We start from the raw sequence: 15379 nt of genomic DNA, 5'->3' as shown, positions 1-15379 counted from the left end.
ATGTATATATATATATATATGTATATATGTATATATATGTATATATATGTATATATATATATATATATGTATATATATGTATATATATTCCGTGTTCACCGGCAAAAGAGGCTGTGACACTTGTGTGTGATGTTGAAGTTGCTGTTAGAGTTCGCTTCAGGTCTTAATAGTACCGCCCAGCTCACCACACACTGACTCAGAGGAAATGAGCGGGGCAAAAACCTCTTGACATGTTAGAGCAGCTCATTCAGTTGACGTGTGTTGTAGGTTTCCCGTGTAAACTGTGTGCACACATTGAGACCGCTGAACTAAGCTTTTCACTTGAGAGGAAGGGAAAGAGATACATTATGGGAGCATCTTCCTCTGGCTTGTTGGATGAGGCTAAAATCAGCAACATCAAAGGTAAAACTGGGAGATCTCTTCTCTTTGTTCCACATTTATAAAGTGTATTCTGCAACTTTGGACACTTCTTATTTGGGGGGCGGGGGCATGGGGGGGGCACAACATAACAATTGATGTTGGTCTGTGTATTATAGCTTTCGGCTAAGACATAGACAGGAAAAAAATGGGCAGGGGTGTGACATGCAACTAAGGTTCTCAGAATCAAAGTGGGGATTGTATATGTTGCTCACATTAACCACCAGTTAGCCTTTCTTTTCATTGAATTTAAAAAAAATTTAAATTCAACGAAAATTATAATTTTAACTCAAAATTTGCTTTGACTGGACTTAAAAAACAAATTAAGCAAAGAGTGATGTGCAATGAGAGTTGCTTGTCTCATTTCTATGTGTGCATTCCTAAACATGTTATCAGCACAGCAAAGTCACATCCGGTCACTAATCTCCTACAATGTAATTACTGCCATTACCAACCATTACATTATTATGGGTTGTCTGATCTGTGTGTGTGTGTCAGAGTGTAAGATCAAAGTCAGCCTACAGAGTGACCCAAACAATGTGTGATAGTGGCCATACACTGTAAACAAATGATAAACAACTGATTATGACTGATCTCATTCAAATTACATATGATGAGATTTGGAGAGAAGTTGTTCTTTTGACATTCGGGGTGTGTGTGTGTGTGTGTGTGTGTGTGTGTGTGTGTGTGATGTAACTGCTATCTTCCTCTCACCAGATGTCCTCTATACTTCTAACTGAACTCAGAGCAGCAGCAGTGGGATGGTCACCTGTTTTAATCCATTATACCAGAATCACTAACTTAACGTATTTATTGCATCGGTAGATAACTGATTTGATTAAACCATTCTACGTGGTGGTATTGAATCAAAAAGTTTTTCTGGAGTGTTTGAGCTCCAGTTTTTGTCGGGCAGTGCCATCATGGTTAAAACATTACCTCCTCTTGCTACAGCGCAATCTGAGCGGATGCACTTTAAAATCATCATTAGGCTTCGGCGATGTCTATTTTTTTATACTTTCCTGATATTTGCTGGAGGATCTGATGACACTTGTTGCCACAGTGCATGCGACACATCAGTGGGCTGAGCGGAGAGAATGTGCGGGTAGTGGTGTGGGTTAAATAAATTCATGTGGTAATTAACTGCCTTTGTAGTGGGAGGAAGACATCTCAAGATAAAGTTATTCACTCTCCTTTGTGTTCCGTTTTGTTCTGACTTGTTTGTATTATCTTTAAATGAATCACAATCGTCTTGGGCAGCACTAAGCACAGGACTTTAAAATAGATAGCGTTAAAATACGCAGCCAAAGGCTTATACCCACAGTCTACATCCTACAAATCAGATAGGTCTCCACCAAGTCCTGAGAAAAATATCTGGCTCTTTAGCAGCTAAATGATCCACTTTGTTCAGCAGCTAATGACTTTGAACTTTGTCTGTCTGTCGTTTTGCGCTGAGCAAGTGGCGTACAGTTGGTTTATCAGTACTATTGAAAACAAGGTAGACAAGGGGAATGTCACATTACACATATGTTATTTAATTCTTTGTTAAAATACATGTATTGATTTGTGCAGCTAAAATATATTCAATTTCCCCAATAAAGCTAAATCTACCACCTATAGTTACTATCCACCAATGCTTTCTTGCAATAAATGAATAAACTGAATATTCAGTTTTCAGGTTGAAATAATACTATTTTTTTAAAGGGCCAGGCAAAAAGAGGTAAATACAGTATACTTTTATTTATACAGTATTTGACTTTTAAAAAATGTGCATGTGTTGTGTGTGCATGCAGGACTTGTCAACAGTACGTTCCAGAGCTTCAGTGTGTTTTACCATCAGCAGTATTCAGCAGCCTACATCGGACACTTACACCAGGAGGTGGAACCTAAAAAAGAGGGGAGGGGCCTATTGCTCACACAAAGGGTAAGAGCACCTGTCAATCTATGGGGTCAGATCAGTCTCAATAATTGCAAATGCACACAGAAAGACTCACAAATGCAAACAGAAAGATTCACAAATGCACGCAGAACGATTCACAAATACATTCCAATGCACACGTAAATAAATTACGATTTATATAAATGTAAAAAAAAAATCACAAATATATTTCTGCATTTGTATGTATTTCTGTGTGGATTTTTTCTATTTGTTTGTGGATTTGTATGTATTTATTTGTGGATCAAACTGCATTTGTTTGTGGATCGCCCCACATTTATTTGTGGGTTTTATGAGACTCCTCTGACGTTGCTGGATTCGCAAATGCATTTTTTCAACGTTCTTATTTTCAACCGATCACATGAGCGCAGCTCCCCCCTTCCCTCCCCACGAGGCTGCTAGCGTTAGAGTTGCGCAATTTGCGGAGGCGACAGGTCAGAAGTCGAGAAAGGGCAAGCTCAAATCGTGGCAGCTGCAGCTAGTAGAGGCACTTCCTGTTGCAAGCTGCCACTGTTTTGGTGCGGATTCCGCGGTAGTTTAGTCTTTATTTGTCGTTATTTGACATTATGTGAGAATATATTAAGGTCCTTGAAGGTATGACTGTTGGTAGTTGTAATTAGTTTAGTAAAAAAACATGTGATCAGGTTCTTCTTACTGCCTCCCCCAAACTACTGTCCTGTTGAGAGAGACAGGACAAACAGAGAGAAAAAGTTGTATACAAATTGTATAAATATATACATACATATAAATATATTTATATAGATACATACCTACATATACATACATATACTGTATGTATATATATCCAAATCAATAGGTTATATGGGTTGCTATCATTCTAAACAGTACAATGCATATTCCTTCACATTCCTTCAGTCTGCATGAAAGTGTGTATCGTTGCCATGGCAACAAGTACCTACTGATGTTAGCCTACATTAGCTTGCTAATAAAAACGACTAACCATACTATTACAATTCGGCCTTTTTTTACTAAACCAATTACAACTACCAACAGTCATACCTTCAAGGACCTTAATGTATTGTCACATAATGTCAAATAACGACAAATAAAGGCTAAACTACCGCGGAATCCGCACCAAAACAGTGACAGTTTGCAACAGGAAGTGCCTTTGAGCTTGCCCTGTCGCCTCCGCAAATTGCGCAACTCTAACGCCAGCAGCCTCGTGGGGAGGGGAGGGGGGAACTGCGCTCATGTGATTGGTTGAAAATAAGAACGTTTAACCCACAAATAAATGTGTAGCGATCCGCAAACAAATGCAGTTTGATCCACAAATAAATGCATACAAATCCACAAACAAATAGAAAAAATCCACACAGAAATACAAATGCAGAAATATATTTGTGATTTTTTTTAATTTATGTGTGCATTGGAATGTATTTGTGAATCGTTCTGCGTGCATTTGTGAGTCAAATTTATTTGTAAATCCTTCTGTGTGCATTTGTAAATCGAATATATTTGTGAATTGTTCTGTGCGCATTTGTGAATCTTTCTGTTTGCATTTGTGAGTCTTTCTGTGTGCATTTGCAATTATTGAGACTGATCTGACCCCATATCAATCTGTCCATAAACAATGCTCAACAATTGTCAATCAACACTGGTTTACTGTGTGTGTGTGTGTGTGCGTGTGTGTGTGTGTGTGCGTGTGTGCAGCCTCAGCATGCTCCGGAGGAAGTGCTGTACCAAGGGAGCATGAAGTTCTCCTGCTGGGATGAGCAGGGAAAGAAATGCAGAGAGAGATACACCGTCCTGAGAAGAGATTACAAAGTGGAGATACATGAAAACATGGAGGTGACACTTTCACATAAACATAAAAATATGATATTCAGAATATAAATGCTATGGACGCGAGTGCTGAACATTGTTGTCTGTGTTTCCACCTATAGACTTTTGGTCGTGGATGTGCTGCCAAGTTGGTCCTCCAGCCAGCAAGGGGCAGTGTGTTCACCACGGAGGAGGAGTCCAGGGCTCACCTGGAGCAAACCTGTGCTGGAATACTCAATGGTATTAACTTATTCCTGTTTTACAACATACATAGTGTTCAACAATAGCTTTATTTTATTATTTTTTGTTGTAGTTTTTGAATTTCTGGGGTTGAACATGGACACAAGAAACAATAACAGAGCAATACTAAGTGTCTCCTGGACTCCTCAACGCTATATCTTTCACCTCTCTCATCGCTTCGGTTCGAGGAATCACAGGCTGACCAGTTTGTTCAACATGTTGCTGCCTGCTGTGTGCAGTTTACATTAATAACGGCAAAGTATTTATGATAATGAAACATACACTGTTCAAGGATTAAAGACCATCTAAATCAGGGGTCTCAAACTCAACTTTGATAGAGTAATGTGGGTTTATTAACCCTAAATTAAAAGGATTTAAGTTATAATAACACAAATGTGCTTAAATATATTTTTACATTTATATAACTGCATGTACAATATGTACACTTGAATAAACAATAATCAAATGCAGAGACAGTTATTTACCAATATGTTAGGGAGTAGATACATTTACACAGTCTTACATTTACAACCGGCCCTTTGAGGGCGTGATGCTGATGTGGCCCAGAGTGAAGATGAGTTTGAGACTACCGATCTAAATGAAGTAAATAATGATCAATTCTGTCGCGGTGATATTATTGTTATGTGAATATGTGTCCTAGAGCTCTGCAGGGGAAAATGTGAAAACTCGCAGCCCTTTAATTTATTTGCTGGTGGAGTACTTTGTAACATCAATGCCAAATATCTACTGTTTACTACGGGTGTAAGAAAATATCAAAACACTTGAGAATTTATTCTCAAAAACACTGCATTGATTTTTTTATCAATTGTTTACATTCAAAGATTTGTCGAAAAAAGTAGGGCTCTAATGTTGAATATTACAGATATCTTGTGCAGACAATTGGCATAGAGAGAAGAACGACGTTTAAAAATAACTAGTGCTGGGCAAGTTAACGCGTTAATTTCAAGTTAACGCATTCATTAATTAACGCCGACAATTATTTTATCACGCGTTAACGCATGTTTTAATTTATTATGATTTTTTTTATTTATTTTTTTTTTTATTTTTTATTTTTTATTGAAAGACAAGAGACAATACATATACATAACAACAAGAGGCTGACAAGAACAGTGGGATAAAAGCCAGCAAACATCCTATAGTCAGTCATTTTAGTGCATCTATATGCTGAAATTCATGGTAAACGCATTTAAACGGCACAGATCGGGAGCGAGCGAAGGACTTTGAAAGTTAGCGGAAAGATTAACGTGAGACAACATCCGGTTTCTTCAGACGAACATCTGGTTTTCAGAATAAGATGCCAACAAAGTATGAATTATATTCACATTAAGTATAAAACATGCTACCTGCATCTCGTGAACCAAATGTTATTGCCCTTTTGTTCATATAGCAGTACTTTTAAAATAAAAGTGTGCAATACACTACTTTTGAATTCATTATTGAACTTTGCCATAACAATGCGATTAATCGCAAAAAATCCATGCGATTAATCGCGATTAAATTTTCTAGTAAATTTTTTATTTTTTAGTGCTGGGCGTTGCCCAGCACTAAAACATAACCAAAACCAAAACCAACTGAGTCCAAATGCTATGAGTAATGAGTGCAAAACGGCCCAAGTCCTGTTTCAGGCCAAAGCTGAATTGTTCCCAAAACTCAATACTCTGTTGGTGTGCTTCTACTCTCGTCTTCACCTATTTTCTCTTTTTTTGAGGACTTCTTAGAAAATGATGTAATTAAAAGCATGATTAAGAATCTGGTGTTGCTGTCACTGGTTAACATAAAGCTCAGCTGCTTTTATTTTGTTGAGCATGGTTCATGCTACTAATTCGTGCTTCAGAGAAAAAACACAGTCAAGCCCACATCTGTAACACTGTTGTGTGTGTGTGTTTAGGAGTGAAGGAGGATTCTTCTTCGGTGGTATCGTCTCCAGATGTGTTTGCTGTGTATCTGCACCTGCCTTATATGGGCCACACCTGCTTCCTGTTCCAACAGGAAGAGGAACGAGATAACTTCCTGTCTGCTCTCAAGACCTGCATTAGACACTGCAACCTTGGTAAAATACATACTCACATGCACATTTTCTCTCTGCCCACTTTTATACTTAGTTCTTTATCTATTTTTGATATATGTAGCATATTTAAACTAAAAGAGACAAGGAAGTGATTTCATAATGGCAGACATCTTTTGCAAGTTGCGAAATTGTGGGGGGTGTAGTGCTGGATACATATGGCACTACACACACGGTATAATGTAAGAAAAATCTGGAAAAAAACACTTATATTTTTTCATATGTATTGATTAAATATATCAGATATGTCATATTTTATGCCAAACTAGGTAAAAGTCATGGCTCCTGTTTACATTCGGAATGTTTTGGTACAAGGCTTCTAATCAATCAAATAGGCCTCAACACTTTAACCCGCGTGTGAAGTCAGATGAGTTTTTATAATATCTAAACCTGCTGTAGCAGAGGGCCCTTGCTGGTTGCCTGTTTTAGAATGTGTCACTCATGTGGTGGCAGTTGCCCTGGTGACAGATACAAATGTTAATGCTGTTGACTTCCTGTGTGGTTAGCTAGGATACAAAGCAAAAACAACCCCTTTACTTTGCATCATAAAGTTGCGAAAACACGGCATGTCATATCTACACAGCAACTGAGATATTCTCAGCAGTAACAGGAAACAACACGCTGATAGCCAGCAGTGACTACCTACTTTAGACACTTGCAGGAATTACAATACAAAAAAATGGTACTATAGTTATAAAATGGTTATTAAAAAAACATTTTTTTATAAACAATGAGTGGAACAACTATGGGCAACATCTCTGCAGTTCCCCTCACCTCTAAAGAGCTTTTTAGCATCTTTCACCTAATTGACCCTTCCTAAGTCCCACCCCTTTTCGCTGTGTGCTCCAATAACTGCTGAGCAAGCTTGGAACCTGAAAGAACCTTGGCCAACGTTCCCCTTTCCAATACTTAGATATGCTTCTTCTGTTTGAAAGGTAACATTACAATCTAAGTCACACTACACTGGTGTGATAATCGTCCCAGACACATTACGTTGTACACAGTCGCATCTTAAGTTAGCTAATATTAGCAATAGCTGGCTTGTGCCATGTTTCTTTTTTTCAAGCTTGTCTGACCTAGCAACAGTAACTAAGGATGAGCGGGGCTTTGGATCCATCAGTTGTTGTTTTTTAATGACCCAAAACCTTCCTGTTCTGATTCAGTATTAACGTTCTCATCAACTTAGTTAACAGCGGTAGCAGACTGCTATTTTCCCATTACACTACCTTCCCAGCACCAAATAGCCTGCTAACAAGGCTAGCGACCAGCTGGTTAACATAGGTGAGCATTTACGTGCATACATCCCTCTCTCGTGTTGGTGGAGATGAAAACAGAGCGAGAAGGAGATTTAATATTTGACACAGCAAGGTGGCCAGACCAGTCGCAGATTTGGGCTGGCATTATGAACAATGCCTGAACACATGCTAATGTTGCTTAATGTCTGCTGGATGTCTAAAAATGCAATTGTTTGCTAAGATATGAGCAACTTTATAAGGGGATAGCATGTCAAACATGTGACGTTCAGCTTGGGAGTTCTGCCCCCAAGTGGCCAAAAAAACTGATAAATGTAGCTTTAGGTGTGCAAAACGTTGGATATCACAGTTAGCAGCTTATTTACTGTTAGTACACAGGCAGAGCAGCTGAAGGCCTATTCAATAATTAATGTGTTTAAAATGTGTTATACTTTGGAAATATGACCCATTAGGTCCCCCAAAATAAATGGTAAAGGGATTTGTGTCCCCACATTGGCTGAATACGTGTGTGTGGGTGTGTGTGTGTGTGTGTGTGTGTGTGTGTGTGTGTAACCCTGACTGTTAGGGTTAGTTCAAATGAAGGCAAGCATAATTAGAAATGAGTAGTGGGAAGATCGTTGTTTACAGTCAACTCAATTTCAGTTTTCTACTTCAAACAGTATTGCTGGTGTATACGTTAACCATTTGACAACATCTCATCACATGTCAGCTGGGCAATCATTTTATGCTGCGTGCTTCAGTTTTTAGCAGCACTAGTTTGATTCATACTGATGGTGTTAATGACAAGGGAAGTATACTCAGCATTAGGGGAGCTTTCTGTTACTCAAATATCCTGCACCGATTTAGTGAAAAAAGAATGCCCAAAAGCCTTATGGGGAACAAGACCACAAAAGAAATAATAAGATAATACATAGAAAAAACAGAACAGAATGTTGAAAATTAGAGATGTGAAACTTAATGCCACCGATCACAGCAACACTAGAACTAATAACTGTAAAGACTGAACAGTAAGATCGTCATCACAGTTACAGCGTAAAGAGTAATATTAGTAAAAAATAACACATAAAAACATATTAGATAGATAGATTACCTTTCATATAATCACATTTACTCTATCAACACTTTATCAGATAGCCAGCAGCAGAGAGAAGACAGGAAATGAGTGTAGAGAGAGGCTGAGAATGACATGTAAGAGATGCCCTAACCCTAAGATATACTTGCTTTTTATCAAGAGCCTCGTTAATTTATGACTAGGTAGCAGTGGCAGGCCATGCATTTTATACCTCGGCCTTCTGTGCTGTCCTACTGTGGCGACAGCTACGGTTATTTGTTTCTGTATTTGTATTAAACCGTTCGGTACGAGGCTTACGAACCGAACAATATGTTTGAATAATACTAGTGCATTTGGAAAATGCAGAAGCTTAAATTGTGGGAAATATTATGTTTTCGGTGGACTGCACTCAGGTGGGAGACAACGGACTGTGTGACCTTTTGAACCCGGAACAATAACAAAAAACAGCTGAGGCACCGCACGTGTCTTCAGGGAGGCTAAGCTAAACTAGCTTAGCAGGAAACAACAGCAGTTAGCTGTTCCCTACTGATTGAAACAGAGAATCAAATGTCCGAAATAACCCCGCAATGACGGGATGCTTCGTCATTAACGGACAAGTCAGAATCAATGTAATTCACACAATGACAAGAACAAACTCACAAGAACCAGTCACATATATTTATATGACAACATAAAATGTCAAGCATGACAAATCAACCCAGCAACACTGCAGCGCTAGAGCACGAGCCATTCATATTATTCATAAAAACGACACGACAGACAAATGAACACAGTAGAAACACTACTGCAGATGTAAAAAAACAAAAGCAGTTGACTTACTGTAGGTAGAACATATAACAAGCTATGATACACAAAAGTGAAGAGGATGATTTGATTTGAACCAAACTCCTCGTTAACATAACCAAGTCCTTCCTGCAGACCCCTGGTGTGATTCATCCTACGAGAGCCAGGCGTATGTTCGAGCCCTCCGACTCTACCGACAGGACAAAGGATGCTATGAATCCTGGGAAATACTGCAGGGCACTGAGGAGCAAGTCAGCAAACACAAACACACACACATAAACAGACACACAGAGACACACACACACACACACTTCAGCTTTCTGTTTGTCTGCGGTTGTTCGTAAACTTGCTTATCAAATTGTGTTTGCGTGTGTAGGTGCTGGCCTTCCAGGTGATGGAGGAAGTGTTGTCATGGTTACAGAGTCAGATTCAGTCCAGAGTGAAGGGCAAGAAGACTGAAAGGATACGACAGTGGCTGGCAGTGAGTTAAACTAATGCACCAACACAACACAGGTTGAGAGCGTGGATGTGTAAAGAGAACTGGATAAAGTGTTGGAGGCGGGGCCCCGTTCATTCCTATGAAAGTTGCTCAGTGGTGCAAGAAGCAAAAAAAAGTTTTACTTCTGAGTTTAAAATTCTGATGAAATTACCCGGATCTTGCGTCGGTTCAGTTATTAGTGCATTTTATAATGTTTAGGCCCTAACGATTTGAATAAGAGCTGTACATTAAGCTGCCGCAAGAGGGCCACAAAAAGCACTGCATGCTTTCAGTGCAATGCAGCTTTAACGCTTTAAGTATTGAGACATATCTTTCCTCCAAGTTCTGATTGTAATCTTATAATTCTGATTTCTCAGAAAGATGCATCAATTGTCAGAGTTTAGATATTAATCTCAGAACGTTTTTTTCCATGCAGCTTTCAGCACTAGAAACACAATACTTTTACCTTATATTTACTGAGCGGAAGTGTTGTGTTTGTGTATGTATAGATAGTGCAGGCAACCTACATTTTGGTGCTGGAACAACTCACTGCAAGTCTGGAGGCTCTGAGGGAGGAGTGTCATCAGACAGCATCAGCCAATCAGGCATCGATCAGAGCCAACCTGGACCAGATAATATCTTCTCACTGCTTCCTGGAGGAGAAGGTCAAAGGTACCAAAGTTAACCCCTTCAGTTAGAAAACACATCATCTGATGTTTTTGAAGAGCAAACAGTGCTTTTTAACGCAATATCTGGTGCTACAATCAGAGTTTCCTGTCTAATAACACCCAGTTTAACTGAATATGTGTGTTTGTGTTTCAGCGTGTGTACTTGAAGAAGCAGAGAGAGTCTGCAGCGAGTCTGTAGCACCCTACATATCCTCCATCCTTGAAGCGCTTACAGAAAACATAAGCGCTGGGATTCAGGGGATGCAACGCACACTGCACACACAGATGGACTTCACACACACAAATGGAAGAACGGAGAAGACGAAGAAGGTGTGTGCATGTGCACATGTGCATTTTATTCGTATTTAAATTTGTATTTGAGCTCATGATTGTGGTTTTGCACGTGTTCTGTAGGCCTTGTCCCCGCTGCGCTCCATCAGTCTTGGTCCGTGCTACAGGCAGGTGGAGAACCTGACGGAGAAACTTGAGGACTTAAAACAGCGGTTTGGATTGAGCAGCACTCAGAGACTGGTTCACTCTGTGCACCTGGAGATGGAGAAGGTATGGAGCAGTGTCGGAGGCATGGCCTTCAGCTGGCAAAGTGTAACATTCAATACAACTAAAAGCGTTTGTGTCACAGAGAAACACGGCGTTTGTCCTTTGTGTCTTCCAGCTGTTGGACAGCACTGTGCACTCCTTAGAGCTCTTCCTCCAGTCATCAGCCAGACTGCAGCCTTCTCAAATCCCTGTCAAGATGGAGAGAGCCAAAGAACGAGTCCTGAAGGTAAAAAACAAATGACAAGATAGAATATCAAATGAATTATGTGGCATGAAATGATTTTTCAGCATAAGAAATCAACATGTCATGCACCTCTTTGTGACACAATAAATGTGTGAGCTAGATCATTATTTTCTGCATATCGATAATTGTTTAGGATCAATGATATGCAGAAAAAGTGCTGTTTTAGAAATTATAATGAATATACAGGTATGAAATTTAAAAAAAAGATTCTACCTTTCTTACAAAATCCTATATACTGTATAGGCAACTGGTGTATATGCATTTTCACATATGCACCTGTATGTGCAATGCAGTGCAATGTGCAAGCGTATTCTGTCACGCTAGGGTAATCATTTCTTATGTTTGCAAAAGAAATTTCAAATGGTGATACAAGCAGCAAAACAGCTGCAATGCTGCTCCGCTGACTCCATCTGTAGGCTGTGATTACTTTAGCTTTATGTTAGCAGACTGCTCTTTTATACCGTCTCACTTCTTGCTTTCTATACTACTATTAGCTGACATTTCTTTTGTATGTTAAAAGAACAAAATTAACCCAAAAATGGTCAGAAATGGTCACATCACTTCACTTTGATGAAGTGAAGTGATGGTATGTTGCAGTGGTGCAGGAATGAGTCCTAAAACCTTCTAATGAGTCAGCATTTTTGGTGGTTCTGCTTTTATTTAAATTTGTTTTTGGATAGATGACCTAATTGGTCTGTAATTAACACACGCTTAAAAGATTTTAACGATTTGTTAAATATCATACTTGTGAATTCTGAAGCTTTTACGCGTCTTAAAAAAGGCGGTCGCTAGCAAGTGGCTAATTGAGACGACTAAATGCCATCACCATCGTGTGTGTGTGTGTGTGTGTGTGTGTGTGTGTGTGTGTGTGTGTGTGAGAGCAGCAGCTGGACTATGACAGCAGAGTTGTCCAGAGGAGGCTCTACCAGGAAGTTCTACTAGAGATCACTCTGCCTGCTCTCACCAGGAAGATGGACAGCAAGTGGATCAGTGTAGGTCAAAGACACTGCTGCAGTCTGTCCCACTCTGTCTCGTACACATTACAGTGTCAACGTTCATACTCACTCTCATTGATTCTACGTGCGTTTTTCTGTCCAGGAGCTGCAGCAGTTTGAGCAGTACATTTTCTCAGACTACAGCAGTTTCATTCTGGTTCATAATGTCTACGATGATGTGCTGAGAAAGATGCTCAGTAAGGAGATAGAGACAGGTAAAAACACACACTGTATATCTTTATTACAGTGTATTTTCTTCTTCTTTTTATGTTGCGATATTCTTTGTTTCTGAATTGATTCAATTTCACCAAGAAGATTAGTGGAGTGGGCTGGGTTTCATCTCTTAGCCCCTTGCCCACTTTTTGTCATTTTTCTAAAGTTTGCAGTGGTGGAGTTAGGCTCAGACCTGGGGGTGAAGTTAAGTTCTCTGCAGAGTCCAACAATGATCTAAATGCTGTTTTCCCCGAATTACAGGAATTTAGTTCTAGCAAAGAACTCCCCTGTATTTAAGTCAGTATTCATCTTGCCTAAAACACCGTGACACAATCAGGCATAAAAAGCTCCCCACATGTGATTTATGTGTAATTGTAGAACGTTAACTCTTCGGGTCAAAAAGAGCCACAAATATCTTGAAAGTACATGACCTTTGTGTCATTGATGGGAGCTGCAGCTCTGTCCTGTAGGCCACGTCTCTGAAGATAAAGATCAATGTTAAATGGAACATACCTGTCTTCCCGTCTCCTCAGCGGTCCAGGATGCAGCCAGTAAGAAGAGCAACAGTCTCTTGTTGGACACTTCAGATCTGACCTTTAGTCGGTACAGTCTGCAGGGGGAGACGCCACCTCGCTCTCCACTAGGCAGCCCCGCCATTGCCATTCGAGACTCCTCCTCCTCAGTGGTGCCGCCAGGTGACGATAAAGAACCTGCTCCTGTGGGGGAGGAGGGAGGTCAGACGGTCACAGCTGAGGTTTGCCCTCGAAGTGACCCAGATCTTAACGGCGATGTCAAATCTGAACGCAGTATCGCTCAAAGCTGTGCCCAGAGCGCGGTGCTTCCGTCTCCTGTCATCGTTGTGACACAAGAGTTTGATGAATCTGCAGCCGAGGAGGCTTATTGCCTCGAGGAACCACAAGGAGAAGTTCGGCTTGGAACCGACACAACATTGACAACAGCTGAGCCTTCGGACGAAGCCACAACTGACTCTGATGCGGCTGTTACAAATCAAGTCGGTGCACTCGATGCACCTGCTAACCAAGATTCCACTAATCCCATCCCAGACTCTCCCGACCTTTCCATGTCCACTCTGTCCCAGGCCACAGATGTCCCAACTGAATGTGCTCAAAGTGATCAATCGTCGACGCCTGAAAATTCTGCCACACCTGACCTCTCAACCTCAGACAGAGTGACAGAAGGCACAACTGTCCAGCATCCCTGCCCTTCATCGTCACAGCCACCTGGGACACATAGGCCGACGAAAATCAGCCTCGGGTCACTAAGCGAGGTGATCGGTTGCAACTCCGCAGCGCCTTCTATAACGCAGACGATGCCACAGCAGCCCACTGACAGAGCTGTCTACCTGACGGGAGAAATAAAGGACAACTGGGAGGTGGAGAGGGTAAAAGAAGACAACCAGACAGAGGCAGCGGAGGAGAAAGAGGTACATAAGAGAATCAAAGAAGGGAAAGAAGAGACACAGGAAGGAGAAGGGAAAGAAGGGGACATCAGTGAAGGGCAGACGGAAGGTGTAGCCCAATCAGGAGGCGAAGGTTGCCAACCATCTGAATCACCAGCAGAGAGCGCCACTGCCTTAACCACTGAGCAGAGAGAGCGTGAAGACGAGGTAGACGATGAAGAGAAAGATAGTGAGCTTGAGACTATGAAAGGAAAAGAAGATGAGGAGGAGGAAGGAAAGGAGACAGAAGATCATGCAGAAAAAGTAGGAAAGAAGGAAAAAGAGGAGGAGGTTCTCCAAAGCCCTCAGCCAATGGATCCGCAGCCAGAGAGTGCTGCTGAGCTGCCATTGGACAGTGTGGCGATCATCAGAGAACTTGTGATTGAGATTACCGAAGTGGAGACAGTCATCGGCCCCTGTCCCAACAGCAGCCACACAGCCTGACAGACACGATACTATGACGACCGGGTCTCCTACTTCACAGTTTCTCATGAAATGGTACAGTGAGGTGACAAAATCCAGAGAAGAGAAAGAAGGTTAGCTCATTATGTTATTAGGCTACTGCATCACATTTATCCTACTACATGAAGAAGAAGAAAACATTGTTTTTACATACTTTAATAAGCATTTTTGTTTTATGAAAGGTACAAATTCTTTGGTCTTCTCATGTTTACATTTGCTGTTTTTATTTTTCTGCTAACACTGAAATAAATAAAATGACCCAATAAAGGCTTAAAAACACCCTATGATCTCAAAGCTGCATTCACTGATTTGTTGGCCATTTGGCCAGCACTAACCTATTATGGCATTATAAAGTTGCAGGTATGTTCAAACTTAATGAGATCGTCATATACATACAGGTACATACAGTGCCCTCCAGAATTATTGGCACCCTTTAGTAAAAATGAGCAAAACAGGCTGTGAAAAAATGTCTTTATTGTTTATCCTCATGATCTTTCATTCAAAATATTCACAAAAATCGAACCTTTAATTGAAGTAACATAATTGAAAGAAACATTAAATTCTTATCCTGAAACAAATATTTTTCTCAAAAATATATGTGCCACAATTATTGGCACCCCTTCATTTAATATTTTGTGCAGCCTCCCTTTGCCAAGATAACAGCTCTGAGTGTTCTCCTATAATGCGTGATGAGGTTGGTGAACACATGGCACTGGATCTGAGTCCATTCCTCCAT

General features: G+C 40.4%; 1 protein-coding gene across 1 annotated transcript in view; it reads left to right on the top strand.

Moving 5' to 3' along the window:
* The window catches only part of LOC116398536 (protein Niban 1-like), a 33512-nt gene extending 18436 nt beyond the window's left edge, over positions 1-15076 (top strand). Inside the window, exons 2-14 of the mRNA XM_031874907.1 lie at positions 2208-2338; positions 4022-4159; positions 4255-4372; positions 6282-6443; positions 9702-9817; positions 9943-10047; positions 10554-10716; positions 10867-11042; positions 11127-11273; positions 11386-11496; positions 12399-12506; positions 12613-12724; positions 13256-15076. Of these exons, the coding sequence (XP_031730767.1) occupies positions 4061-4159; positions 4255-4372; positions 6282-6443; positions 9702-9817; positions 9943-10047; positions 10554-10716; positions 10867-11042; positions 11127-11273; positions 11386-11496; positions 12399-12506; positions 12613-12724; positions 13256-14625 (2787 nt within the window). The 5' untranslated portion in view covers positions 2208-2338; positions 4022-4060 and the 3' untranslated portion in view covers positions 14626-15076. The remainder of the gene's footprint in view (positions 1-2207; positions 2339-4021; positions 4160-4254; positions 4373-6281; positions 6444-9701; positions 9818-9942; positions 10048-10553; positions 10717-10866; positions 11043-11126; positions 11274-11385; positions 11497-12398; positions 12507-12612; positions 12725-13255) is intronic.
* Positions 15077-15379: the final 303 nt, after the last annotated feature.

The sequence above is a fragment of the Anarrhichthys ocellatus genome, unplaced genomic scaffold (genome assembly GCF_004355925.1).
Source record: "Anarrhichthys ocellatus isolate YVR2014 unplaced genomic scaffold, GSC_Weel_1.0 scaffold85, whole genome shotgun sequence".
Taxonomy (NCBI): domain Eukaryota; kingdom Metazoa; phylum Chordata; class Actinopteri; order Perciformes; family Anarhichadidae; genus Anarrhichthys; species Anarrhichthys ocellatus.
This window is presented reverse-complemented; position numbering and strand designations above follow the sequence as displayed.